Genomic DNA, 26,000 nt, shown 5'->3' on the forward strand with positions numbered 1-26,000 from the left:
ATCACACACAGAACCAGGTTTGTGCAAGCCTTCTTTCCAAAGCGTTCCCACTGCCACAGTTTAGAAAAATAGATTTTATTTCTGAAGAATTGCATAGACAGAACAAAGCATTAAATACAGGATTCCCACAATGTGCTGAGAGAGAAAATGGAGAGTTATGTCTCTGACTCTTTGCATGATTGGCGTTGAGGGGGAACCAGGTCTGGAGGATATCGCAGCCCACACCCATTTAGCATTTCTTAGCTGGGCTCGGTGCACTTAAGGTACAGCTGCCAATTGGATCCAGATTCACCTTGATCCTGCCCTGGGTTAACCCCAGTGCATCATGGGATGTGTAGCTTTGCTTTTCGTAGGGAATGCATTGGGGGACATCAGAAATACAAGGGCCTTCATGCAATGGGTAAGCCAGGGACTGGATCTGTCCTGACCTGCGAATCTGGATCCAGTTGGCACCCTTATGCTCAGAGGAGTGATCGTTTGTGGAAGGGGAGTGTCAGCTCATTGTGGTGGGAGAGAATGGTCAGGGTTTGCATACTTATCAGAGGTTCAGTAGGAAGTGGTGCTGGAGATTCTGAACGTTTAGGGCAGGGATCTCAAAGTCCCTCCTTGAGGGCCGCAATCCAGGCGGGTTTTCAGGATTTCCCTAATGAATATGTATTGAAAGCAATGCCTGCACATAGATCTCATGCATATTCATTGGGGAAATCCTGAAAACCCGACTGGATTGCGGCCCTCAAGGAGGGATTTTGAGACCCCTGGTTTAAGAGGTACAGGTTGGAAGGGCTATCAGGGTGTGTTTGGGGTGTGTGAGAGGGAGGGAAGGTGTGTTTAGGGCAGGGATCTTCAAAGTCCCTCCTTGAGGGCTGCAATCCAGTCGGGTTTTCAGGATTTCCCTAATGAACATGCATTGAAAGCAGTGCATGCACATAGATCTCATGCATATTCATTGGGGAAATCCTGAAAACCCGACTGAATTGCGGCCCTCAAAGAGGGACTTTGAAGACCCCCTGGTTTAGGGGGATTCCTTCTTTGAAGGTGTTGGAAGGAATGCAAGGGAGGGGATGGATGGAAAGGGGAGTCAGGTGTGGGGTATTGGAAGTGTCCCCCAAATTATGTTCTTGCCCTATCCTGTAAACACAAGTCACTTCCAACGTTACCATCATCAGAAAATTACCATCCAGACTTAATACTTAAGAAAGTAGTGATGGGCAGGAAAACATTTCCTTGGGGCGAGTTAAAGCATCTTGGGTGACAGACACTCTCAAACTTAGATCATTAGAGGGTTTCAGTACAGGAGTGGCAAGTCTATCCGGGAGTGCAGAAAAAAAAGTCTTACACAGTCTAGAGAAAAAAGTCAAGAAAGCTGGGGGGTCCCCAGGCTGTACCCATCCACACCGAGGCCCCAGAAATGTCCAGCATATGTTCAGTGTACTCTTGAGTGTGCGTGTGGGGGAGAAGAAGACCGTCCTATGTCAAGGTGCCTCGCAAGAGTCTTTCCAGTCCATCCTGATGGCAGGCTGACGCCCTCTCCACGGCCTCCCAGGACAGGCTGCCAACTTCTCCACATTCTGGCAGGACCTCTAATTTAAGGTTACCATATGTCCAGATTTACCAGGACATGGCCTCACTTTAGACTTTTAGAGGACTGTCAGGTCCGACTCGGGTGTTTGGACGGATTTTGAAAACCCAGCAGTATGGCCGGGTGTCGGAGAGCCACGGCTCTGCATCTGGAGGGTCTCCACGCATGTGCGCATGCTTCTGATGTCATTGCATTGTGTCCGTGCATGCTCGGAAACCCTCCAGATGCGGCCCTGAGCTCAGGGAAGGAGAGGAGACTAGGTTTGTCGGGGGATGGGGGCCACACATCCTCTTTTTTACTTAAACAAATATGGTAACCCTGCTTCTGTTCCTTGTCACCAGATGAGAGAACTGATGTGCCCCTCCCCCCCCACGCATTGTAATGGGCTTAGTAATAGAGTGGCCGGGTGGATTTGGACAGATTATCCCAGGGTCTGGGTAGGGCTGAGCCGGATAAACCATGGACCAGCTGACCCTGTAGCCGAAGCGGTGACAAGACAATGGATGGCTTGAAAGCTGAGGAATACAACATGGATTGTTCTCGTGTCCTGTGCTCTTCGTGGGGGTGGGTAGCGCCCCTATGTCTCATCAACATCATGGCGGGAGTGGCTTGGCTCACCCATCTCGACTTGTTCTGTTGAGAGAAACAAAGTGAAACAGGATAGAAATAGCAGTTAGCATAGCTAGGTTTAAGAAAGGTTTGGACAAGTTCCTGGAGGAAAAGTCCATAGTCTGCTATTGAGACAGATATGGGGGAAGCCAGTATCTGTCTCAATAGCAGACTATGGACTTTTCCTCCAGGAACTCTGGGATCGGTAACATGGAATGCTGCTACTATTTGGGTTTCTATCAGGTTCTTGTGACTTGAATTGGCCACTGTTGGAAACAGAAGACTAGGCTAGATGGATCATTGGTCTGACCCAGTATGGCTGTTCTTATGAGGTCCAGCAGGGTATCATCCACTTGAACCTAGAGATTGTCAAAATGCCTCAGTTCAAGAAGATGTTCCTTCCCATGCTGAGCTCAATTTTCCAAGTGTTATCCCCATTTGACCTCGCAGAACATTTGACCTCGCAGAACACTCTCAAAACTATAGGCCTATTAAATTAGGTAGGGATTTCAGAGACGACATGACATGGCATTGACCATAAATTTAACCCTCCATCTTGGCATGAACTCTCCAACACCCCCCATTAACCACCACCTCCCACATGGTTGCAACTAGGGGAGTTCACCTCCATTATCTCTACAAATGGATGTTAAACCATCTTTTCAAAAGACTCCAGACCTGGAAATGTTATATTATTGGCAGTATAAGATGTCTCTTTTCTATCAAAAGGGTGGCCAACTGTCTTCTAGTTAGAGGGGCAATCCCTCAGTTTAGTTTGAAATGCAGTGCATTTTGTGGGATTACTTCTCAATGGGTTATTGGCTGGAGCTTTTGAAAGTTGGCCAACATCAATCGCTGTACAAAGACCAGACCTAGAATCGCCAAAAGACCCTCAATGGCGGCCCTTTGTTTGAAGTGAAAATATGGGCCTTTCCTCAGCTCACCTCCTTTAAATTTCACCCCAAGCTATTTCTAGGGGAAACAATAACCACCAAAGTATCCCTCACTGAAGTGTAAGGCAGTCACTGAAAGAGGCTCCGAGCACCTTGCTAAGGTCATCAACCAACTCCATGATATCCAGACAGGACGAATGTCAGGCATCCCTCCCAGATTGTCTAAACAAAAGCATGGGAGCAGGCAACTACAGTCCCAGAATGCAACAGGTAAAGCCCATCTCAGCCTCTTTCCCCTGAAGACCTGGAACTGGTTGGTGGGCCATACATTCCTCATGCAAACCTTCCTTGATCACATGCCCATCCTAGGCTTTACCCCTCCCTCCTCTAATGCTGAGAATCCTCTGTGCCCATACCAAGTAGGGATCTGCATTTATTGGAAATTACAGGGGGAAAAAAAGGAAGTGTCATGACTTTCCCATTGCCTATGGTGCTTAGTAATGAACAATATTTGATCAATAAGGTGAACTTTTGACAAGGCTGCTGCTGAAATGGGAGAAAAAACCCATTCAAAATTTCTCAACTGCTCCTGGGATTTAACCTACCTGAAGCCACATACTCTTCTGTAGAGTCAGGTTCATCTCCCAGTTCAACACCCCAATTCTCTAGGCCAGGGGTAGGCAATTCCGGTCCACGAGAGCCGGAGCCAGGTCAGGTTTTCAGGATATCCACAATGAATATGTACAAAATGGATTTGCATGCACTGCCTCCTTGAGATGCAAATCTATCTCATACATATTTATTGTGGATATCCTGAAAACTTGACCTGGCTCCAGCTCTCGAGGACCGGAATTGCCTACCCCTGCTCTAGGCTGAGAATGCTGAGGAACCACCATGCACAGCCTTTGTATGAAAGAGAGCCTCAGCTTTCACTCAATAGTGACTTCTAGTGGCCACTTGCGGAAGATGCTGTGCTTTGCAGCACCTGGTCTCAGTATTTGATGTTAATTTTGAGTCTGCCCTCTGGGTCTCTGAGACTAGAAAACAAGTTCCTAAATCTTCTTTGGTCACTCACAGCCACAGGGCTTTGTCGCCCTTCTCTGGACTGTCACGTCCTCATATGGTCTTTAGTGATGTACTTTTAAGTTTTGATTTCCTCCCCACCCTCTACATCAGTGGTCTCAAACTCACGGCCCGCCAGGTACTATTTTGAGGCCCTCGGTATGTTTATCATAATCACCAAAGTAAAATAAAACAGTTTTTTGATCATGTCTCTTTAGCTATAAATTACAATATTATTATTAAGACTTAGCCAAAAGGAAAGATTTATAAACTATAGAGTTTTACCTCATGCAAAATTGTCATTTCTTTAATAAGACATTAACTATCTTTTTCTGAGGCCCTCCAAGTACCTACAAATCCAAAATGTGGCCCTGCAAAGGGTTTGAGTTTGAGACTATTGCTCTACATAGATCAACTATAGTGAAGAAGAAAGAGGAGTGGGGAGCTGCAAAAAAAAAAAAAAAAAAAAAGAGGGAGAAGAGGTAAATGGAAAAAGGAAGCAGCCTAAGAAGCGGAATCAAAGAAAAGTATTGGAGGGCTACCAAGAGATGGAAGGAGAAAAGAAGGAAGGGAGGGAGGAAATTAGAGAGACAGAGTAGGAAAGACCGAAGGGATATAGAGAGGACATGGAAAGAGTGCAGGAGCAGAAGAGACAAGCATGAGGGAAAAGGTGGAGAGAGCGAGGTGAGGATGGAGAGAAGGGGAAAAAGACATGATAAGTGGGGAGAAAGATGGAGGAAAAAAAAGGAAATCAGCAAGAAATGGAGGGGCAGCGAGAGAAGGAGAAAAACCCGGGAGAATAGAGAGCTGGGGGAAGGAGACTGATTCTGTGCTCTTCTCTCCCTGGGACTCTCTCTCTTCCTTGCTTTTTGAACTCTGTGGGCTGCTGCAGCAGTGCAAGGGAGATCATTGAGCTTTTTCGCAGCGCAAATATTTAAAGAAGGTGGAGGGAATATTAATTAAACAAGGGAGGAGGCCACCTTGCAAACATTGCCCAGCACAGGAAACAGAAGAGACAGGACTCAGCAGTTTCCAGAGAGAGACCACTCAGAGAGCTGTTGAGCCTTCACCCAGCCATCCCCTGTCCTGGAGATACACAGGGGACTCCAGTTCCCAGCATTCTCTGTCTCTCACCCCTCCCCAGCACCTTCCCTGTCTTGGGGATACACAGGGGACTCCAGTTCCCGGGATTCTCGGTCCCTCACCCCTCCCCAGCACCATCCCTGTCCTGGGGATACACAATGGACTCCAGTTCCCAGCATTCTCTGTCTCTCACCCCTCCCCAGCACCTTCCCTGTCTTGGGGATACACAGGGGACTCCAGTTCCCGGGATTCTCGGTCCCTCACCCCTCCCCAGCACCATCCCTGTCCTGGGGATACACAGTGGACTCCAGTTCCCAGCATTCTCTGTCTCTCACCTCTCCCCAGCACCATCCCTATCCTGGGTATACACAGGGGATTCCAGTTCCCAGCACTCTGGGTCCCTCCCCAGCACCGTCCCTATCCTGGGGATATACAGGGGACTCCAATTCCAGCACTGAAAGTTCCTCATGTAATGGCAGATTTTTGGCATGTTCTCACCTTTGCTTCCTCTCCCAGCTCCATCGGATTCTGTCCAGCTCCAGACCCGATGCTTGAGCCAGACAGCTGTGATAGGCGGCTGAGGTCCCAGAGAGATTTGCTTGGTCTTGCTCCTGCCGTCTTGGCAGCGGACAGACGCCTTCTCTGAACGTTCTTCAGAATGTCGCTGAGCGCACTGTGCGCATCCTGCCCTCTCTGCAGCCTCTCCGCTGGGCCTTCGAAAGTCTGGCAGGCTGAGAGCCGGTGTCGGATAGAGTGATCCGGCAGATCCACCCTCTCTCTGGAGTGAGGCACATTGTCCCGGGGCTCAGCAGAAACTCCCCGAAGCTCCAGGCAGGCGGCTTCAGGCGGGGCCACTGTCCGACGTTCAGCAATTTTGTGGACTCTCCTGGGTAACTCGGCGCCCACCAGCGGGACGACATAAGGGATGGGTGGGGGGTTAATGTCAGCAGGCTCAGCCACAATGAATTTAGGCAGTGGGTCAATGCCATTGAAACAGGGCTGTGGAAGTGCCACAGGTGCCTTTGGAGGAGGGTCCAGGGGTGTTGTCTCATTGGGTATTGGTGGTGGTGGTGGTGGTGAGGAAGGTCTCCACCGCTTACTCCCCGTAACAGAGTCGCTGAGGCGTGGCAGGGGTCTCGAGGCAGCGAAGAGGGTGCGGAACTCTTTGTCAAATGAGTCTGTAATCTCCCCGGTCAGGACAGTCACCAGGTTCCGATCCAAGCGGCCGTCGCTCCATGTAAAGCTGGAAAGGAAGTGCAAGGTGGGGGGAAGGGCAGGAAAACACAAGCAAGAGAGTGGCTCTGTGAACAATGAATGCTCATGCAGATTTCCATTAAGTCAATAGCCCCTATATTTTGGGTTATTACCCCTGCTTTCCTTCTTCTGCCCCCTCCCCCTTCAGCAGTTCCTGTATTTCTGGCTATTGCCCCTGCTTTCCCCTCCTGCCCCTCTCTCTCCCCTCAGCAGTTCCTCTATCTCTGGTTATTGCCCCCCCTCCCCTCCCCCCCAGAAGTTCCTGTATCTCTGGTTATTGCCCCTGTTTTTCCCCTCCTGCCCCTCTCTCTCCCCTCAGCAGTTCCTCTATCTCTGCTTATTGTCCCTGGTTTCCCTCTCTTTCCTCCCCTATGTGACATATATGTCAGGCTCTGTACAGGAAAATCCGGACTAGCTCAAAGCGCTTCACAGACGGATTCTCTAGGTAATCAACCAAGACCATACTGGAAACACCCAAGGAGAGCGCCCCCAAAAGGCCTGTGTTTTAAAAAGATTTCAGAATTTTATTTTTCTGTGGAGCCTAGTCGATCTCTGACCAACTTCCTTTGTGCTCATAGGCGGGCGATGAGCAGGGCCAGCACCACGCCGGCCCCCAGCACCATCCCATAGCTGCCTCGCTGCTGGACTGGGGCCACTCTGTTACAAAAGTCCTTCTGACAGCACTTATACTTTGTCTTGTAGCTGGCTGCCAGGTACTTCACTTGCTGTTCCCGCCCACACCATTCTTGTGCCACGCAGCCCTTCAATTTGAGGAGCTCGACACCCGCGGATGTTCCCACAGCCGTGAAGCAGGCCTGGTCAGGCTTGCACGTCATCTTCAGGTTGGGGCAGAAGTCTTCCAGTGTGGTTTCACAGTAATAACACTGTTTCTGTGCCGAGGCATGAATGAGCAGGAGGACCAGCAAGGCCTGGAGTCTCATGGTCAGCACCACACCACACTCCCCACATCAGTCCCTTGAGTCCTATCCGTATGTGCCAGGCCTGCCAGTATAGATGGAACCGTAACCTATGGTCCCTCAACCTTGACCTCTGGCACATGGCAGGGGGGAGGGGGGAAGTGATGACATTGTTCTGCCTAAGAGGTGACATCACAGTGGCTCAGTGCAGAGGAGCAAATCACTGGCAGCTTCCCTAGAGTAGATCTCGCTCCCAGCCCTAAGCTTGTGGGGGTGGTGTCAGAGCTGTTTGGAAGCAGAGACCCCCCCCTTTTCCTACTATGCATCTTGGATTGGAATTTTGGAGAGGGGTAAGCTCCGGTGCTGGTCCAACTCTGGGTGTGAAGATGGCGGAGTCATTTTAACTCCCTGTGCCAAAGCTCTAACCTCTGGCTCGGGCTCTCTGTGTGTGACGCTGGAGGGAGAATCTCAGCGGTGTGGGCATCGTTGAAAGGACCTTGGGAGCCCTGGTGAACTACAGGGTGGCCCCGAGTCCCCTGATGCACCTTATAGCAGGGTCTCCTGTAGTCTTACCTGTATGTGCCGGTGATGACTGTTTCCCCATCCAGCAGAAGGAACTTCTCTTTCAGGGCACCCGTCACTTGCTTCAGGTGTCTGGTGTGGAAAACACAGCCTGTCAGAACTCTGACCCGCATGTTCTGAGCCAAAGAAAAAGAAAGGAAATAGCGACTTATAGCAGAGGGTGGGGGGCCATTCAGATCCAGCCTGGACTGTTCTGTTGAGGTGGGGGGGGGGGAATGTATTTCCTCCTGAACAGTTCCCACTTTATTCCCCAACTTTGTCACTGAAACACAGGCTTCCCCTTCCCCCCACCTCTGACTCTGGGAGCCTTAGGGTTAAGGGAAGAGAGATGATGTGCTGACCTCCTGATGAGAACCAGCAGGTTGGCATTGTGTGGCACTAATGGACTAATGTGATTACTTTCACATGATGCATGTCCCTTGCCTATAACTCCCCTCCACACAGAATGTCACTCCTCTCCCCAGCTGACTGCTCCTGAAATAATGGGATTCTAAATAGAGAATGACACGGTGACAAAATTCATCACCGTCCCCGTGGATATCCAAGGGACATAAAGTGTAGTTACTTATCTGTAACATAGGTTCTCCGTGGACAGCAGGATAGTCAACCACATATGGGTGTTGTCCCAACAGCTCCCAATTTGCGGATAAGCTCTTCAATAGCTTAGAGAGATTTTTTTTTTCTCTCTCTCTCTGAGCACGTGCAGTGCCCGGGTCCCACTGGGCATGCCTGAGCCCTACCCATTTCCCCCTGCTTCCCCCTAATCCCCAGGATGTTCCTAGCTGTGGCCGGGTCGGCCGTATGGGGAGGCGGGTGGGTTGTGTGGCTGACTATCCTGCTGTCCACGGAGAACCTACGTTACAGGTAAGTAACTATACTTTCTCCTAGGACAAGCAGGATGAGTCAGCCACATATGGGTAACTCCCTAGCCGAGGGATGTACCGACTGGACCTGTGCCTTAGCGATCTGTGCATCCCTCGCCTGGCTGTGGAGGCCGAGCCGGGCAGGGTAATCAGGCGAAGCAGGTGAAGTTGTGGAAACAAGGTTTTTGATAAAGTGCTGTGTTAACTGAGCAATGACGGAGGTAATCAGTGGAGTGCCGCAGGGCTCGGTCATGGGCAAAAGCACAACAGACATAAATTCAATGTCCGACAACATGATGCACGACCTACTCCTACTGGAGCGCTGGTCTAGGTCCTGGCAACTCACCTTCAATGCCAAAAAATGCAAAGTCATGCACCTGGGCAGCCAAAATCCATGCAAGACTTACACCCTTAATGGCGAGATCCTAACAAGAACTGAAGCAGAACGAGACTTAGGGGTGAAAGTCAGTGAGAACATGAAGACTGCCAATCAAGTGAAGCAAGCTTCATCCAAGGCAAGGCAAATCATAGGTTGCATACGCAGGAGTTTCGTCAGCCGTAAGCCTGAAGTCATTATGCCATTGTATAGATCCATGGTGAGGCCTTACCTGGAATACTGTGTGCAATTCTGGAGGCCGCATTACCGTAAGGATGTGCTGAGACTGGAGTCGGTCCAGAGAATGGCCACCCGGATGGTCTCGGGACTCAAGGATCTCCCGTATGAGGAACGGCTGGATAAGTTGCAGCTGTACTCACTCGAGGAAGGCAGAGAGAGGGGTGACATGATCGAGACATTCAAGTATCTCACGGGCCGCATTGAGGTGGAAGAAGATATCTTCTTTTTCAAGGGTCCCGTGGCAACAAGGGGGCATCCGTGGAAAATCAGGGGCGGGAAACTGCGAGGCAACACCAGGAATTCTTTTTCACTGAAAGGGTGGTTGATCGCTGGAATAGTCTTCCACTTCAGGTTATTGAGGCCAGCAGCGTGCCTGATTTTAAGGCCAAATGGGATAGACAAGTGGGATCTATTCACAGAGAAAGGTAGGGGAGGGTCATTGAGGTGGGCAGACTAGATGGGCCGTGGCCTTTATCTGCCGTCTATTTCTATGTTAATACTCACAGAACAGTGAAACTGGTCAATGACAATCAATGAACAGTGAGAAACCAACTGGTCAACAGTGACAATTCGTACTTGCATGTGAGAATTCATACTTGCCTATTCCACATTCAGTCTAGACAGGAGTGCTGGAAGACCTACTTAATCAATATCTATAACACCCTACTTGATCAGTGTTTGTCGATGTTTATAACACTCTACTTGGTCAGTGTTTGTCACGGCTGTGCTAGTGGTTGCTGTCCCTCCCGGGAGGGAAGAGCCACTTCCAAGACTGCTTGGCCGAATGCATTTGGAGCGTGGAATGCTATGTCGAGGCAGTAATGCTTGGTGAAGGTGTGCATGGAGGACCAAGTGGCTGCAACGCAGATGCCCCCTATTGGTGTGTGGTGCAGATGAGCCATTGTGGTGGCTATGGCTCTGCGCTGGTGGACGTGGGCTCCCACCTGCGGTTGACGCTGCGCTCTTCTATAGGTGAAGGGGATGCACTTGGATATCCAGCGCGAGAGCCTGCGTTTCGTGGCAGGCAGTCCTGGTCTGTTTTGGTCGTAGGAGACGAATAATTGAGGCTTGTCTGGTCTGTTGCTTAGTCAGGGCCCGCACACAGTCCAGGATGTGTCGCTGAGGTGGTTGTGTGCCTCCCTGTGGGGGGATGTAGAGTGCCGGGAGGCACGCAGAAGCCACCTTCGGCAAGAATCGGGGATGTGTTCTGGGTACCACCCTGTTCTCATGGAGGAGTGTGTCGGGGGGGGTGATGGACCAGGGCCTGGACCTCGCCGATACCTCTGGCCGACGCGATGGAGGTCAGGGTTTTCCCGGCCAGGAATACAAGATCTGCCTCCCTCAAAGGTTTGAAGGGGTCGAGGTGAGCTGATGCTGCACCAAGTTGAGGTCCCATCCGGGCTGTGGTGGTCTGACCGGTGGGTGCAGATTGGATAGTCCCTTCATGAAATTTTGTGATTACTGGATGCCTCGACACTGGTTTGTTGTCTAGGCCAGTGTGGTATGCCGCGATTGCACTTAGGTGGACCTTGATGGAAATGGGTTTTAGGTCCCACTGAGAGAAGCTCAGTATGTACTGCAGGATGTCTGGTATGGGGCAGTTGTAGGGGTCTTGCTGCATGTCTGTGCACCGGTAGCGGAACCTTCTCCATTTCAACCCATAGCATTTTCTGGTTGAAGGTCTTCTGGCTGCCATAAGAGTGTGCGCCACGTCTTGTGGTAGGTTCATCCTCTCATCATCCATGCGGTCAGGGCTAAGGAACGCTGGTCGTGGTGGAGGGTAAGGTTCCCGCATTGTGTTATGAGAACTGCACTGATCGGGAGGGGGAGAGGTGGGTGAACCGCTATCCCTTGCAGGAACAGGAACCATGGTTGCTGGGGCCCGAACAGGGCAATCATGATCACCTGTTGCTCTGTCCTGAAGGATCTTCTGCAGGACTTAGGGTATGGCGGGTAGGCGTATAAGAGTCCGTGGTTCCAACTCACAGACAGACCGTCGGGGCTGAGACGGCAATGGGTTGATCTCTTTGCGCAGAAGGTCGAGTATTTTGAGTTCAGTTCGGTTGCAAACAGGTTGATGCTCGGTGTGCCCCAGATGCTGAAGATCTTCTTCGTCGCCGCTGGGTTGAGACACCACTCATCGGGATCCAGCTGGTGGCTGAGGCTTTCTGCCAGGTCGTTCTGCTCCCCCGGGAGGTAAGTTGCCTGGATGGGGCATTGAATGGAGTTGGTGAACTCCCGCATGCAGCAAGCTTCCTTGCATAGCGAGGCTGACCCTGTCCCTCCCTGCTTGTTGATATAGTACATGGCCACCTGGTTTTCTGTTTGGGTGAGGACTGCCCTGCCTGTCACCCATTGTTTGAAAGTTTCGAGGGTATTCCCTATGGCCCTGAGCTCCAGTAGGTAGATATGGAGTGAGGATGCCTGGGCCGACCATATGTCCTCTGTGTGAAGATGGAGAAGGTGTGTCCCCCCTCCATATTTGGAGGCATCCATGGTGGCCACCAGCTGGTGAGGTGGTGGTCTGGTTTCCCTTTCGCTAAGTTATCTCGGGCCCTTCACCAGTGAAGCGTCTTGTGTATGGGTTGGCGAATGGGTATCTGGGTGGTCAGAGGTTGGGTATACTGGTCCCAGTGACGTCTGAGGTGCCCTTTCTGGGATCTCATATGTAGTCTGGTGTGCTGGACAACAAAGACCGCAGCCGAGACACAGGAGGGAGCGTGCTGACGATGAGCTGCTGGCAGGGATGCACTGGGCCAGGGATGTCATGGCGTCGATCTGGTAGTCCCGTAGGACAGCCTTGGTCTGTGTGGTGTCGATGACTGCCCTGATGAACGATATCCCCTGGGTGGGTATGAGGTGGGATTTCATGTAGTTGATGAGGAACCCCAGTTCTTGGAGGAGGGTTATGGTGGTTGTCAGGTCTGCCAGCTGTCGAGATAAGATAGGACGCACACCCCTTGAAAGCGAGGATGTGCCACTGCCACGCACTTTGTGAACACTCTTGGAGCCGTTGAGAGTCCAAGGAGTAGGACCTTGTACTGGAGGCGTCTGTCTTGGCTTTAGAAGCGACGATGCCTCCTGTGGGCTGGGTGCATGGGCACATGAGTGTATGCATCATGTAAGTCCAGGGATACTAGTCAATACTCGGGCTGTAATAGGGGCAAGACTGTACCTAGAGAGTGCATCTGGACCTTGTGTATGCACCTGTTGAGCTTGCAGAGATCCAGGATCGAGCGCCTTGTCCATGAGGACGCAGGTGTTCCTGGAGTAAAAACTTCTTGCTGATCTCCTCTGTTCGGCACCGCCTCTATTGATTCTGCTGAAGCAGGTCCTCTCCTTGCTGCAGGAAAATTGGGTCGTCAGATGGAGGGTGCCCCGCCCACACGGGGGGGTGGGGGCGGGAGTGGAGACGAATTCGGAATCCCTGCTTGATGATGCTGAGGGCCCACTGGTCGATGGTGATCCTGGGCCAAGCCTTCGCAGACAATCTGATCCTGCTGGGCCGGAGGGTAGTCAAAGTTCTGTTTTTGTTTTGGGAAGAGAGCTGCCCTTGGATGCCCCTGCCCCTCGGGTGGTGCTTGTTTGCGTAGCAGTTATGTTACTGTTGCGAGCGCTGGGGCACAGACTGCTGCCAGTGTGGACTGGCTCAGTTGTGAGCTGGAGTCTCTATTTTATTTTATTTATTTATTTCCTCTCACTGGCCTCCTGATAAAGCCGCATCTGGAACTGGAGCGCAGCAATTCGTGCGCTCAGCATTGCGCCCTCGAAGATCTTTTTCCCCGTGGAATCCAGGGTTTTTCAGGTCCTTCCCTGAAGGGGCATTAGAGGGGGGGGGTCATGCTGTCCTGTTTCTCTTAAGAGCCAAGGCTACCGCAATGTCCATGTATGGCTGCTGTGGGTTGTCGAATACCCGGGCCGGAAAGATCTGGTACTTCAGTTCCAGTCTCCTTGATGTTGGTTGCCCTGAAGAGGGAGTCAGCCAAATCTCGTCTCTGCAGTCCAGAAGGTTCTTGTGGACTGGAATCGCCACCGCCTGCGTGAAGTACTGGTATTGGTAGTTCAGGCATTGTAGTACTCTGTCTTGGGTACTTGTGGTCCACCCCCTGGATCTTGAGAAAGGCTGCAAGTTTCTGGAGGAACTTGAAGTGAGTCCTCGTTTGTTGGGGGGGGGTTTGGTTTTTTTTTTTTAAATAGTTATTTATTTATTTTTGTGGGTGGTGACTCGGGGCGTGGCTGGAGGCTGGTGTGTTGCTTGTTCCTCCGTTGCTTGGGTGCATGGCATGCCGCTGGAAAGCGCCATGTTGTTGTGCGTGGCTCCCTCTAAAGTGGGGCATTGGGGGGAGTATTGCCCGCTGAGAGAGGAGTGGGTCAGCAGGAGGATTAACTGTTGCTGCTGGTCCCACCCCTGGTGGTTCGCAGGTTCATGTGCTGCTCCACTTGACTGGTTGGGTGGCTCCATGTACCCCACATTCTCTGTCCTTCTTGAGAGGGGGGGAGAGCCTGCAGAGAGGGGGCAGGATGCACCCCTTCATCTGTGCCAGTGCTCCTGGCTTCGTTTCCCACTGTGCCTGGAGGCAGAGATAGAGGAGTGATGATGCCTCCTGTGTGGGCTTCTCCTGCTGTACTGCCTATTGTATATTAAACTGTACAGCGCTGCATATGCCTTTCAATGCTATAGAAATCATAAATAGTAGCAGAGTCCTCCTGCTAGCTGTGAGCTGTGGAAGTGCAGTGAACACCTCTTTAGGCTGAGGAGTTTCAAAACCCCACCTTTGGGGAGGCGTGGTCTGACATGCTGATGATATCAGCACCATGCTTTGTGAAGATATCCCCGGGACTGACCCTGTTGCCAGGAATGAAGGAAAAACCTGTGTTGCAATTGGTTGCCAGCGGTTTCCATCATGGCTGGTTGCTGAGGCCCTGCCCAGCTATGAAAAGCTAATGTGAAAGGCAGACTCCTAGTTCCCGACATGAGGGGGGAGGGGGTGTGTGGGATAGGTCTGAACTGCAGACTTTGTAGGACCCCAAGAGGGAAAGAAGTATCGAGTTTATTTATTTATTTATTTTTCAGCATGTGGGGAGATTGTAGGGAGGAGGGGCAACCCCTGCCCTGTACAAGCTGAACTCTGGGGCAGCATGTCTCCTGCTGGTGGGAGAGGTTTGCAGGTCCCCCCTAGGGAAAGAACCATGGGAGTTTCTTTCTCCTTAAATTCAGATTGGGAGGAGGGTGGGGCAGAGCCCTCAGGGCTGCAAAAGATTATCAGAGGTTTTCCCCAAAACAAGCAGATAGGACTTACCTTTGGGGCTGGAGGGGGAACCCCGATCGGCTCCCTGCAGAGGCTGGCTGTACACGGCACCATGTAGGGACTCATCTCTCAGTCTGGAGGGCGAAAACACCGATCTGCTACTTGCAGAGGCTGGCTTTACGCGGCAGCATGCAAGGACTCCGGGAGAGATCTCTCGGTCTGGTGAGACTCCTATCGGCTGCCCTGCAGGGGCTTGTTGTACGCAGCAGCATGCAGGGACTCCAGGAGAGATTTCTCTGCTGGGCCGAGTGCAGGCGGGGGGATTAACTGAGCCAGGGCATCCGCTGTAGCTTGTGGATCCCCCGCTGCTGCATTCCGATGAGGATGGCTGCTGGAGGAAGATTCTCGGGCCTCACTTCTCTTCATGAAGTCTCTTAGTGCCCTCTTCCTTAGCTTGCGTGCACGTGGTGACATGTGCGCACAATGCAAGCAACATGGAAACCTTGAGCGCCGGATCCAATCAGTGGGTGCACAATTCATGAGGATCCAGTGTATTCATCCTTCTCCTGCATCCCAGTCATTTCTTTAGATGATTCAGGCATCTTCAAGGTGATGAGTAGAAAGTTGTAATGGAGAGCTGTAGAAAATCCGACTGATGGGAACGGGCGGAAACTAATGACTGGGGATTAGGGGGAAGCAGGGGGAAATGGGTAGGGCTCGGGTATGCCAAGTGGGGCCCGGGCACTGCACGTGCTCAGAGGAAAAAAAAAAAAATCTCTCTGAGCTATTGGAGAGCTTATCCGCAAATTGGGAGCTGTTGGGACAACACCCATATGTGGCTGACTCATCCTGCTTGTCCTAGGAGAATCCCATGTCATTTTTTAGTGTCTATTTCAACCTCAGGTTGTTCTACTCCAGCATTCTTCAAAGCAAAGCTGGAGGGTCATTGGTTGTGGCCATTCATACTCTGATTCTTCCCTCTCTTCTTAAAGAATAACATGAAGATAGTTTCCCGAGGTTAACCGCGGGGACGGAAACGGTGATGAATTTTGTCACCGTGTCATTTTCTAATTCTAAATAAAGGGCTCAGCTCTTTCCTGCCCTGAAGCACTCTGTGATATTCCAGTACTAAGACCCTCACACACAGCTCTCTCAGTGCACCTCACTCCTGCCCTGCAATACCCCCCTGATATGCCAGTACTGAGACCCTCACACACAGCTCTGCCAATGCACCTCACTCCTGCCCTCAGCACCCTCTGCTATTCCAGTACTGAGACCCTCACACATAGCTCTGCCAATGCACCTTACTCCTGCCCTGAAGTAATCTCTGATATTCCAGTACTGAGACCCTCACACACAGCTTTCTCAGTGCACCTCACTCCTGCCCTGCAAAACCCCCAGCCACATTTCTTTGGTACTTTCAGCATCCCATGCTGTGCTAAAGTGATAAGTTGTTGGATGTGTGGTCCTCTGACCTACCTCAGTGAATCGGAGGTTTACCCCTGTGGTCTCCACCATGCTGAGGAAGGAAGAGAGGTGTTGTGTGCTGAGCAGCAAGTAGACGGGGATCATTTTTCTTGAGGCTGCATCATGCATATCCATGAAGATGTCTGGGTCCGTGAACACATCCATGACAACAGCGATCACCTGCACACAAGAGAGAACATGTGCCCCGGCCAGAGGCAGGAAGAGATCAGTAATTATTCTCCATATCATAATCGTTAAAGAGCAATTAATAGCAATGCTACATGTTATTACTATCTTAATTAGATTAATCACTGGTGCTTATTTTATTATTAACATTGTGGACAGATGTCATATGTGAGTATCTCTGCCTCATCTCCATTCCTGTTGCGATAGTGCAAATTCCACCAGGCTTTACCTCTCACTCTTCTACCAAGAATCCTCTGAGCTTCTCCCAGGCTTTAACCCTCACTCTCCCTCCCCCTACCACTGATGATCTTCTATGCCTATCCCAGGCTTTAACCCTCTCTTCCCCACTATTGAGGATCCTCTGTGCCTCTCTCAGGCTTTAACCTTCTCTTCCCCATCACTGAGGATCCTCTGTGCCTCTCTCAGGCTTTAACCTTCTCTTCCCCACCACTGAGGATCCTCTGTGCCTCTCTCAGGCTTTAACCCTCTCTTCCCCACCATTGAGGATCCTCTGTGCCTCTCTCAGGCTTTAACCCTCTCTTCCCCACCATTGAGGATCCTCTGTGCCTCTCTCAGTCTTTAACCCTCTCTTCCCCACCACTGAGGATGCTCTGTGCGTGGCTTTAACCTTCTCTTCCCCATCACTGAGGATCCTCTGTGCCTCTCTCAGGCTTTAACCTTCTCTTCCCCACCACTGAGGATGCTCTGTGCATGGCTTTAACCTTCTCTTCCCCATCACTGAGGATCCTCTGTGCCTCTCTCAGGCTTTAACCTTCTCTTCCCCACCACTGAGGATCCTCTGTGCCTCTCTCAGGCTTTAACCCTCTCTTCCCCACCATTGAGGATCCTCTGTGCCTCTCTCAGTCTTTAACCCTCTCTTCCCCACCACTGAGGATCCTCTGTGCCTCTCTCAGTCTTTAACCCTCTCTTCCCCACCATTGAGGATCCTCTCTGCCTCTCTCAGGCTTTAACCCTCTCTTCCCCACCACTGAGGATCCTCTGTGCCTCTCTCAGGCTTTAACCTTCTCTTCCCCACCACTGAGGATCCTCTGTGCGTGGCTTTAACCTTCTCTTCCCCATCACTGAGGATCCTCTGTGCCTCTCTCAGGCTTTAACCCTCTCTTCCCCACCACTGAGGATCCTCTGTGCCTCTCTCAGTCTTTAACCCTCTCTTCCCCACCACTGAGGATCCTCTGTACCTCTCTCAGGCTTTAACCCTCTCTTCCACACCATTGAGGATCCTCTCTGCCTCTCTCAGGCTTTAACCCTCTCTTCCCCACCACTGAGGATCCTCTGTGCCTCTCTCAGGCTTTAACCTTCTCTTCCCCACCACTGAGGATCCTCTGTGCCTCTCTCAGGCTTTAACCTTCTCTTCCCCACCACTGAGGATCTTCTGTGCCTCTCTCAGGCTTTAACCCTCTCTTCCCCACCACTGAGGATCCTCTGTGCCTCTCTCAGGCTTTAACCTTCTCTTCCCCACCATTGAGGATCCTCTGTGCCTCTCTCAGGCTTTAACCCTCTCTTCCCCACCACTGAGGATCCTCTGTGCCTCTCTCAGGCTTTAACCCTCTCTTCCCCACCATTGAGGATCCTCTGTGCCTCTCTCAGTCTTTAACCCTCTCTTCCCCACCACTGAGGATCCTCTGTGCCTCTCTCAGGCTTTAACCCTCTCTTCCCCACCATTGAGGATCCTCTGTGCCTCTCTCAGGCTTTAACCCCATCTTCCCCACCATTGAGGATCCTCTGTGCCTCTCTCAGGCTTTAACCCTCTCTTCCCCAACACTGAGGAACCTCTGTGATTCTCTCAGGCTTTAACCCTCTCTTCCCCACCACTGAGGATCCTCTGTGCCTCTCTCAGGCTTTAACCTTCTCTTCCCCACCACTGAGGATCTTCTGTGCCTCTCTCAGGCTTTAACCCTCTCTTCCCCACCACTGAGGATCCTCTGTGCCTCTCTCAGGCTTTAACCTTCTCTTCCCCACCATTGAGGATCCTCTGTGCCTCTCTCAGGCTTTAACCCTCTCTTCCCCACCACTGAGGATCCTCTGTGCCTCTCTCAGGCTTTAACCCTCTCTTCCCCACCATTGAGGATCCTCTGTGCCTCTCTCAGTCTTTAACCCTCTCTTCCCCACCACTGAGGATCCTCTGTGCCTCTCTCAGGCTTTAACCCTCTCTTCCCCACCATTGAGGATCCTCTGTGCCTCTCTCAGGCTTTAACCCCATCTTCCCCACCATTGAGGATCCTCTGTGCCTCTCTCAGGCTTTAACCCTCTCTTCCCCAACACTGAGGAACCTCTGTGATTCTCTCAGGCTTTAACCCTCTCTTCCCCACCATTGAGGATCCTCTGTGCCTCTCTCAGGCTTTAACCCTCTCTTCCCCACCATTGAGGATCCTCTGTGCCTCTCTCAGGCTTTAACCCTCTTCCCCACCACTGAGGATCCTCTGTGCCTCTCTCAGACTTTAACCCTCTCTTCCCCACCATTGAGGATCCTCTGTGCCTCTCTCAGGCTTTAACCCTCTTCCCCACCACTGAGGATCCTCTGTGCCTGGCTTTAACCCTATCTTCCCTACCACTAAGGATCATCTGGGAGAATGGTATAGAAAATTGAATAAATAAACAAATAGGAAGGCACATTGTGACACTCTGATGCACCTGCTTTTCCTATGGGTACTTTTCTCATTGAACATACTGCTTATGAGTTTCAAAATGCAGCCTCTGCGTGTTCTTTTCTCTCCTGAGCCAAATGCCCCTCTGCAGCACCTCCACTAAAGGCAGCAAAAATCTCTTCTGGTAACTACATTTTCAGAACTAAAAATGGGCCTATATTTAGGGGAACCTTGATTCCATCAGCCTCCCCCCCCCCCACACACACACACATACAGACACATTACCGTAAGGCTGTCTGTCCTCCACTTTTCAGAGCCCTTCTTCTGAATTAATTCAAGCACAAATACTGTTTGAATTACCTACGTTTGAAATATAGTAACATGATGGCAGATAAAGGCCAAATGGCCCATCCAGTCTTCCCATTCACAGTAACCATTATCTCTTCCTCTCTCTAAGAGATCCCACATGCCTATCCCAGGCTTTCTTGAATTCAGACACAGTCTCTGTCTCCACCACCTTCCACTGTTCCACGCATCTACCACCCTTTCTGTACAAAAGTATTTCCTCAGATTACTCCGAAGCCCATCACCTCTTAACTTCATTCTATGCCCTCTCATTCCAGAGCTTCCTTTCAAGTGAAAGAGACTCAACTCATGCACATCTACGCCACGTAGGTATTTAAACATCTCTATCATATCTCCCCTTTCCCGCCTTTCCTTTAAAGTATACAGATTGAGATCTTTAAGTCTGTCCCCATACGTATTATCACAAAGACCACACACCATTTTAGTGGCCTTCCTCTGGACAACTCTATTCTTTTTATATCTTTTTGAAGGTGCGGCCTCCAGAATTGTACACAATATTCTAAATGAGGTCTCACCAGAGTCTTATACAGAGATATCAATACCTCCTTTTTCCTACTGGCCATACCTCTCCCTATGCAACCTAGCATCCTTCTAGCTTTCGCCGTCACCTTTCCAACCTGTTTGGCCACCTTAAGATCATCACATACAATCACGCCCAAGTCTCACTCTTCCGTCATGCACATAAGGACATGAAGTCTGCCAATCAAGTGGAGCAGGCTTCGTCCAAGGCAAGACAAATCATGGGCTGCATACGAAGGGGTTTCGTCAGTCGTAAGGCGGAAGTCATTATGCCATTGTATAGATCCATGGTGAGGCCCCACCTGGAATACTGTGTGCAATTCTGGAGGCCGCATTATCGCAAGGATGTGCTGAGACTGGAGTCGGTGCAAAGAATGGCCACCCGGATGGTCTCGGGACTCAAGGATCTACCATACGAAAAACGGCTTGACAAATTACAGCTATACTCGCTCGAGGAGCGCAGAGAGAGGGGGGACATGATCGAGACGTTCAAGTATCTTACGGGCCGCATCGAGGCGGAGGAAGATATCTTCTTTTTCAAGGGTCCCACGACAACAAGAGGGCATCCGTTGAAAATCAGGGGCGGGAAACTACGAGGTGACACCAGGAAATTCTTTTTCACTGAAAGAGTGGTTGATCGCTGGAATAGTCTTCCACTACAGGTGATTGAGGCCAGCAGCGTGCCTGATTTTAAGGCCAAATGGGATCGGCACATGGGATCTATTCACAGGGCAAAGGTAGTGGAGGGACATTAGGATGGGCAGACTAGATGGGCCGTGGCCCTTATCTGCCATCTATTTCTATGTTTCTATGTTTCTATAAGTTCTTCACCCACTAAACTGTACCGTTCCCTCAGGTTTTTTGCAGCCCAAATGCATGACCTTGCATTTCTTAGCTTTTATTTATTTTTTCTATGATTTTTTCTATTAGCTGGCACCAGCCTATGTGGCTGACATTCTGGAATTAAAGCTTCATCCCAGAGCTTCCCTCTCCATTGGTTCTTCTGAGCGGGCTCCCTTCCCCTACAGACTTTCATCCTAAGCGAGCCTAGGATGAGAATGAGTTACAGATCCTCACGCAGCTGGAATCAAGGTGCTGAAGACGGATAATTGACCGTACTGGCTTTCGGATGCTTTATTTATACACTTGCTGCTTCAGCAATGTTCCTGATTGTCTGGGTTCTTATTTGCATATGCTGGAATGATTATGAACGTTTCAATTATATGATTATTTACTGTTTAATTTTTGATTGTTTATTTGATTATTAAGAACATAAGAATTGTCACTGCTGGGTCAGACTAGTGGTCCATTGTGTCCAGCAGTCTGCTCACGCGGCAGCCCCCAGGTCAAAGACCAGTGCTCTAAATGAGTCCAGCCTCACCTGCATACGTTCTAGTTTAGTAGGAACTTGTCCAACTTTGTCTTGAATCCCTGGAGGGTGTTTTCCCCTATGACAGACTCCGGAAGAGCGTTCCAGTTTTCTACCACTCTCTAGGTGAAGAAGAACTTCCTAACGCTTGTACGGAATCTATTCCCTTCAGTATTTTGAATTTTTCAATCATGTCCCCTCTCAGTCTCCTCTTTTTTTGATGTATGTGTGTTTGTGTTTCTTTTATTGATTTCCTTGGCATTTTGTTTGTTGCTTGGTTGATGTATTTTGTGTCGTTCATTTTTCTTTTATTGCACTTAAAATTTACATTGTTAAACACATATGAAATGTTCAAATTAAATTACTACCATGACTTTTATGGAGCGGCCCTGCTCCATAGAATTTACAATACAGGCCAAACATGTCAAAAATAATGAGGTGTCTCAGTTCTCTATATAAGAAAAACAGTCACAGGGATGGTGGGATGGGTGGAAAACTTCCCAGTAGAAGCTGCATACTGTTTATATCCTCCTCTCCTTTTCTCGGCAATATAGGAAATTTTTTTTGTTTCTATTAAATAAACACTTTACTGAGGAGATGGTGGGAGCCAGCTTGCTGGATGAAGGGAAGTTTGGAGGATTTCCACAAACCTAAATTCAAAAACTCGCTCTTCTCTGTTCTTTCCAAACAAGGGTCATTTTGACTAAATTTATCCCCTCCTAGGCCATGCCGCTAAAAGCTTTCACTCCTTGTGTATTGGGTTACATATTATATGACCAGAGAAAGGATTCACTCAGGGCAGATAATACATAAGGCAGAATATTTAGGCCATATCCTGTTCTATGTTTTTTAAGGCTCTCGGCTTCTCCTTCATGAAGGAGTCACCCGTTCGTACAAGAGGTCACTCTGATAGCTGGGTGATTCACCCTGAAGCGACAGCCCACTTTGAAAATTGAAATACATAAATGAAACTCACCTTGAACTATTACTGAAAAGGCCTGCGCTAAATTCAGTCAAAAAATTCCACCATATTAAGGGGCTCCTTTCACAAACCCGCAGTATTGATGCTGCCTCAGTAAATGCACCTAAGCCCACAGGGATTTAATGAGGTAGCATCACTACTCTGGCTTTGTAAAAGGAGCCCTAAATATCTCTTCCCCACATCATTCACCCCCTTACACTTCAATGGAGTCATCCTCTTAAATATCTCTTCCCACATCATTTACCCCCCCATAGACGTCAATGGTTTCACCTTCTCAAACATCTCTTCCCTACATCACTCACCCCCATAAATTCAATTGCGTCACCCTCTTAAATACCTCTTCCCCACATCATTCAACCTCTTAAATATCTCTTCTACATGTCTTTCATCCCCATAAACTTCAATGGCATCACCCTCTTAAATATCTCTTTCCCCCTACAGACTCACCCTTTAATGCATTCACCCTTCCTTTTCATTAGAATCCTTTTATACAGCCTTAGCGGGATAGTGTGTGCTCACATAATCTTACACCAACACACGTGTACCTTTGTGGAACGTTGAATGCTCCTGCGCACCAGCTCCTTGATAGGGGGGGCATTCTCGGACGGTGGGTGGGTATACAGCTCTGCTCGCGTGATGCCTTTCCAGGTGTCTTGCTGAGGCCAGCCTAGCTCCAGAACTGGAGTGGGGGTGTCGGTCTTCCCAGGCCAGTAGCTGAGGCTCATGTCCTCATCCAGCTCCTGGTCTCCCTCCGGGTCCACCTCACCTACCTTGAAGTCCTCAGCCACAGCCTCCAGCCGGGCCACCTCCTCCTGAGACAGAAAGTGCCGGAGGTTTTCCGCCTTGATGTAGTCATGGAAGGCAGATGGCCCGGAAGATAGCAGGACATCCAGAGCCAACCTCTGGCCCTCGGAGTAGTAAAAATCCGGGCATGTTTCAGTCAATAGCGGGTAAGCCTGGTCTTCATCCAGACACTTCAGCTGAGAGTTTGCCATGCTGTCTTTTGGTCTTTTCTCTTTCTCCGATGGTTTAAAATAAAAAGAACGCCCTCTTAGTGGAACAACAGTCCATTCACTTTTCCTGACTCTGATATGTAGACGACATTTGAAAATAATAGGAAAATAAAATAACTTAAATGAAAAGACAATGAACACCAAATTTTGAGTTGCATGAGAGGGGAGAACTCATCTCCTTGAAAGCTGTTGATGTAGGGCTGGGGATGTTCCCCCAATTCTTCTTCCCCACTGTTCCCCACCACCTGTCTGTCCTTGGCAGGGGGAAATCTCTGAAAAGGAAAAGCAGAGCAGAGCAGTTGTTAACAACGGTTTTAATATTTTAGCTTTTTCTGATGAAAACATTTCCAGAAACTTTAGACAAATTAGGTCACTTCTTTTGCAAATCCCATAGCTATTTTGTTCCATTTTAGGGAAGAAACGGTCATCCACTGTCCTCAGCTCCCTTGCCCATTAAACATTTTTCCTCTGATCCCGTTCTAAGAAGGAGGTACTTTCAAGTGAAAAAAAAATAACAGATGAACCCTTTCCATCCCAAATATCTGCTCAGGAGTGAGCGCAGAGAAAAATTATCTGTTGAGCCCCATAGACCTAAAGGCAATGCTCCCTCTAAGTCGGATTGTCCAGGTGTGTGCAAATTTTTTTTTTCCCATGTGAACAACGAGTTCTAAAATTGTTCTCATATATAAAATCAATAAAACTCTTTGAACTAAAAAAAAAAAAAAAACCAACAATTTTCCAGATTTGCAAATACTTCTGTGAGTGACGCTCCTAGACTATATGAGTGACTGCTCACGCGCTTCGCTGAGAGGGAACATAGCCTAACGGAGTTACTGTTTCGGAGCTCAGAGGTTTAAGTCGATTCCCAAAGCCCTCCCTGTATGGATACCCTTGCACCCCCCCCCCCCTGAATCTTTTCTCCAAATCTGGTGTGGGTAGGACATCAAAGAGAAAATAATTAATTGGGGGAGATGCAGGCCACAGAGGCAGGGTGATCTCTTTGGAAAGAAGGCTTGCAGAAGTACAACTGAGTCACTGGTGGCCACCAGCTTTCAACCGTGACGATCAGGAAAGTACTTTATACCTAAGGGTACAAGAAGTGCTAGGCGAGGTATGACCTTAACGTCACGTCCCCTGATGCCAGCCCACGCTTAGAGATGGGGGTGGCTTTGATGCGACACCCTCCTGTTGTCTGGCGGTGGTGGTTTAGGGGTGATGTCTCTGAGTATCCCCAACCTTCTCCAATTCAACTGACCTCCCCCCCCTCACGAGAGTCCCATGGTGGCATTGGGTCCCTAGAGTTGCTCTGCAGTGGGTGATGTGGTACCCAGTGCCAAGAGTTAAAAGCATTTATTTTTTATTTATACAGCACTTATAGCCTAAGTGGTTTACATTCAGGCACTCAAGCATTTTCTCGGTCTGTCCCTGGCAGGTTCATAATCTAATGTACCTGGGGCATCGGAGGGGGGGGAGGGATTAAGTGACTTGCCCAGGGTCATATGAAGCAGTGTGGGATTTGAACCCACAGCCTCAGGGTGCTGATGTTACCACTATGCCACACATAGTGAATCAATGTTATCGTTTTGTTGAGGAGGGTGCATTCAAGGAATATTCTATCAGCTTGAACTCCCCCCTCCCCCCAAACACACAAACCAACATCTCCAAAGGAGATATTTCTTCAGCTGGCCCTAGAGATGGGGTGAGAGAGGGAACGTCCCCTCAACACACACACCTCCTTGAACAGCTGTGTTACCAGGATATTCATAAGAAGGAACAGGCATGAAATATTCATTTCTATCTGTTGTCCTGGGACTGGGGAGGAAGGGGTGAATTTAAGGGTTTGTGGATATCAGGAACCCACCAAAATCAGAGGGTGGGGAGAAAAATCTGGCCTTCAGCACCCTGCTCCTGGCTTTCCAATCCACCAGGAGCTTAAGGCATGTTATTTGAGATAGGAGTTGGGGAGGGGGCTGTTGATTCCTGGAATTTGGGGAAGGGTATGGTTCTTCACATTCTTGATTTAGGAGAATAATCTCCCTATGATGAAAGTGACTGAGTTGGGGGGGGGAGTCCGGGGGATTCCTTCCCTCCCTCTCTGCCCCATACCTGGTGAAAGGCAGTCCTTGACAGCTTGGGATCGCAGCCTCTCCCACCCCTAGACTCCTGATGGTGGGGGAGGGGGGGAACGGTCACTCCTTTATCCGCTTTCCAGTCAGCCACCTTGCAAAGGCTGGTCCCGGTCTTTTTCTGCCATGTCCAGCCATCTGTGTGCACTCCTTTGTCGTGAAATCTCCTCTCCTTCTCGTGTCTCTTCTCTCTGACCCCACTCCCTCCTTCTTTCTGTCACCTATACCTGATGGATTTAGCCTCTCAGCCAGTTAAACCCAGCTAGGATTACCTTCCCCATATTTATCCTGCCACCCACCACCTGTTCTTCTCTCTTTTCCCCCCTCCACCATCTGTCTCTTTCAGACTCTGTTCTGCTTCTCTGTCACCCTGTCCCAACCCTAACCCTAACCCTGTCACCTCCTTCTCTGTCTCTCTATCTTCTCCTCCCTCTCCCTGTCTCCTCCTTCGCACACTCACCTGTGCTCTCCCCCTCCCCCCTTTATGTATCTTCAGGCTATCTTCAGCTCTCACCTTCTCTTGAGGTTCTGGATCCCTCTATCCCTATTACCTCCCTCCTTCCCCACCACACTTTCTGGAGTTGGGCTCCTGCTCCCTATATCCCCCCCTGGAAGTTCCTGGGACTGTTTAACTCCCAGCACTCCCCTTCCAGCCTGGC

The 26,000-nt window shown here is 49.9% G+C and overlaps 1 protein-coding gene across 2 annotated transcripts; it reads right to left on the reverse strand.

Moving 5' to 3' along the window:
• FAM83E (family with sequence similarity 83 member E) lies at nucleotides 1-25,702 on the reverse strand. Of its 2 annotated transcripts, none has more exons than XM_033962164.1 (6): nucleotides 25,322-25,702; nucleotides 22,748-23,487; nucleotides 16,187-16,354; nucleotides 7,971-8,095; nucleotides 5,725-6,469; nucleotides 1-2,212 (listed from the first exon to the last, which is right to left on the reverse strand). In XM_033962164.1, exons 2-6 carry the CDS (start codon nucleotides 23,195-23,197, stop codon nucleotides 1,967-1,969), a joined length of 1,734 nt encoding a protein of 577 aa, XP_033818055.1. In that variant the 5' UTR covers nucleotides 23,198-23,487; nucleotides 25,322-25,702; the 3' UTR covers nucleotides 1-1,966. The 2 variants fall into 2 exon arrangements, with proteins under 2 accessions (XP_033818055.1, XP_033818056.1); XM_033962165.1 differs by lacking the exon at nucleotides 25,322-25,702 and adding an exon at nucleotides 24,300-24,437.
• Between the last annotated feature and the right edge of the window lie 298 nt (nucleotides 25,703-26,000).

The sequence above is a fragment of the Geotrypetes seraphini genome, chromosome 10 (genome assembly GCF_902459505.1).
Source record: "Geotrypetes seraphini chromosome 10, aGeoSer1.1, whole genome shotgun sequence".
NCBI classification, from domain to species: domain Eukaryota; kingdom Metazoa; phylum Chordata; class Amphibia; order Gymnophiona; family Dermophiidae; genus Geotrypetes; species Geotrypetes seraphini.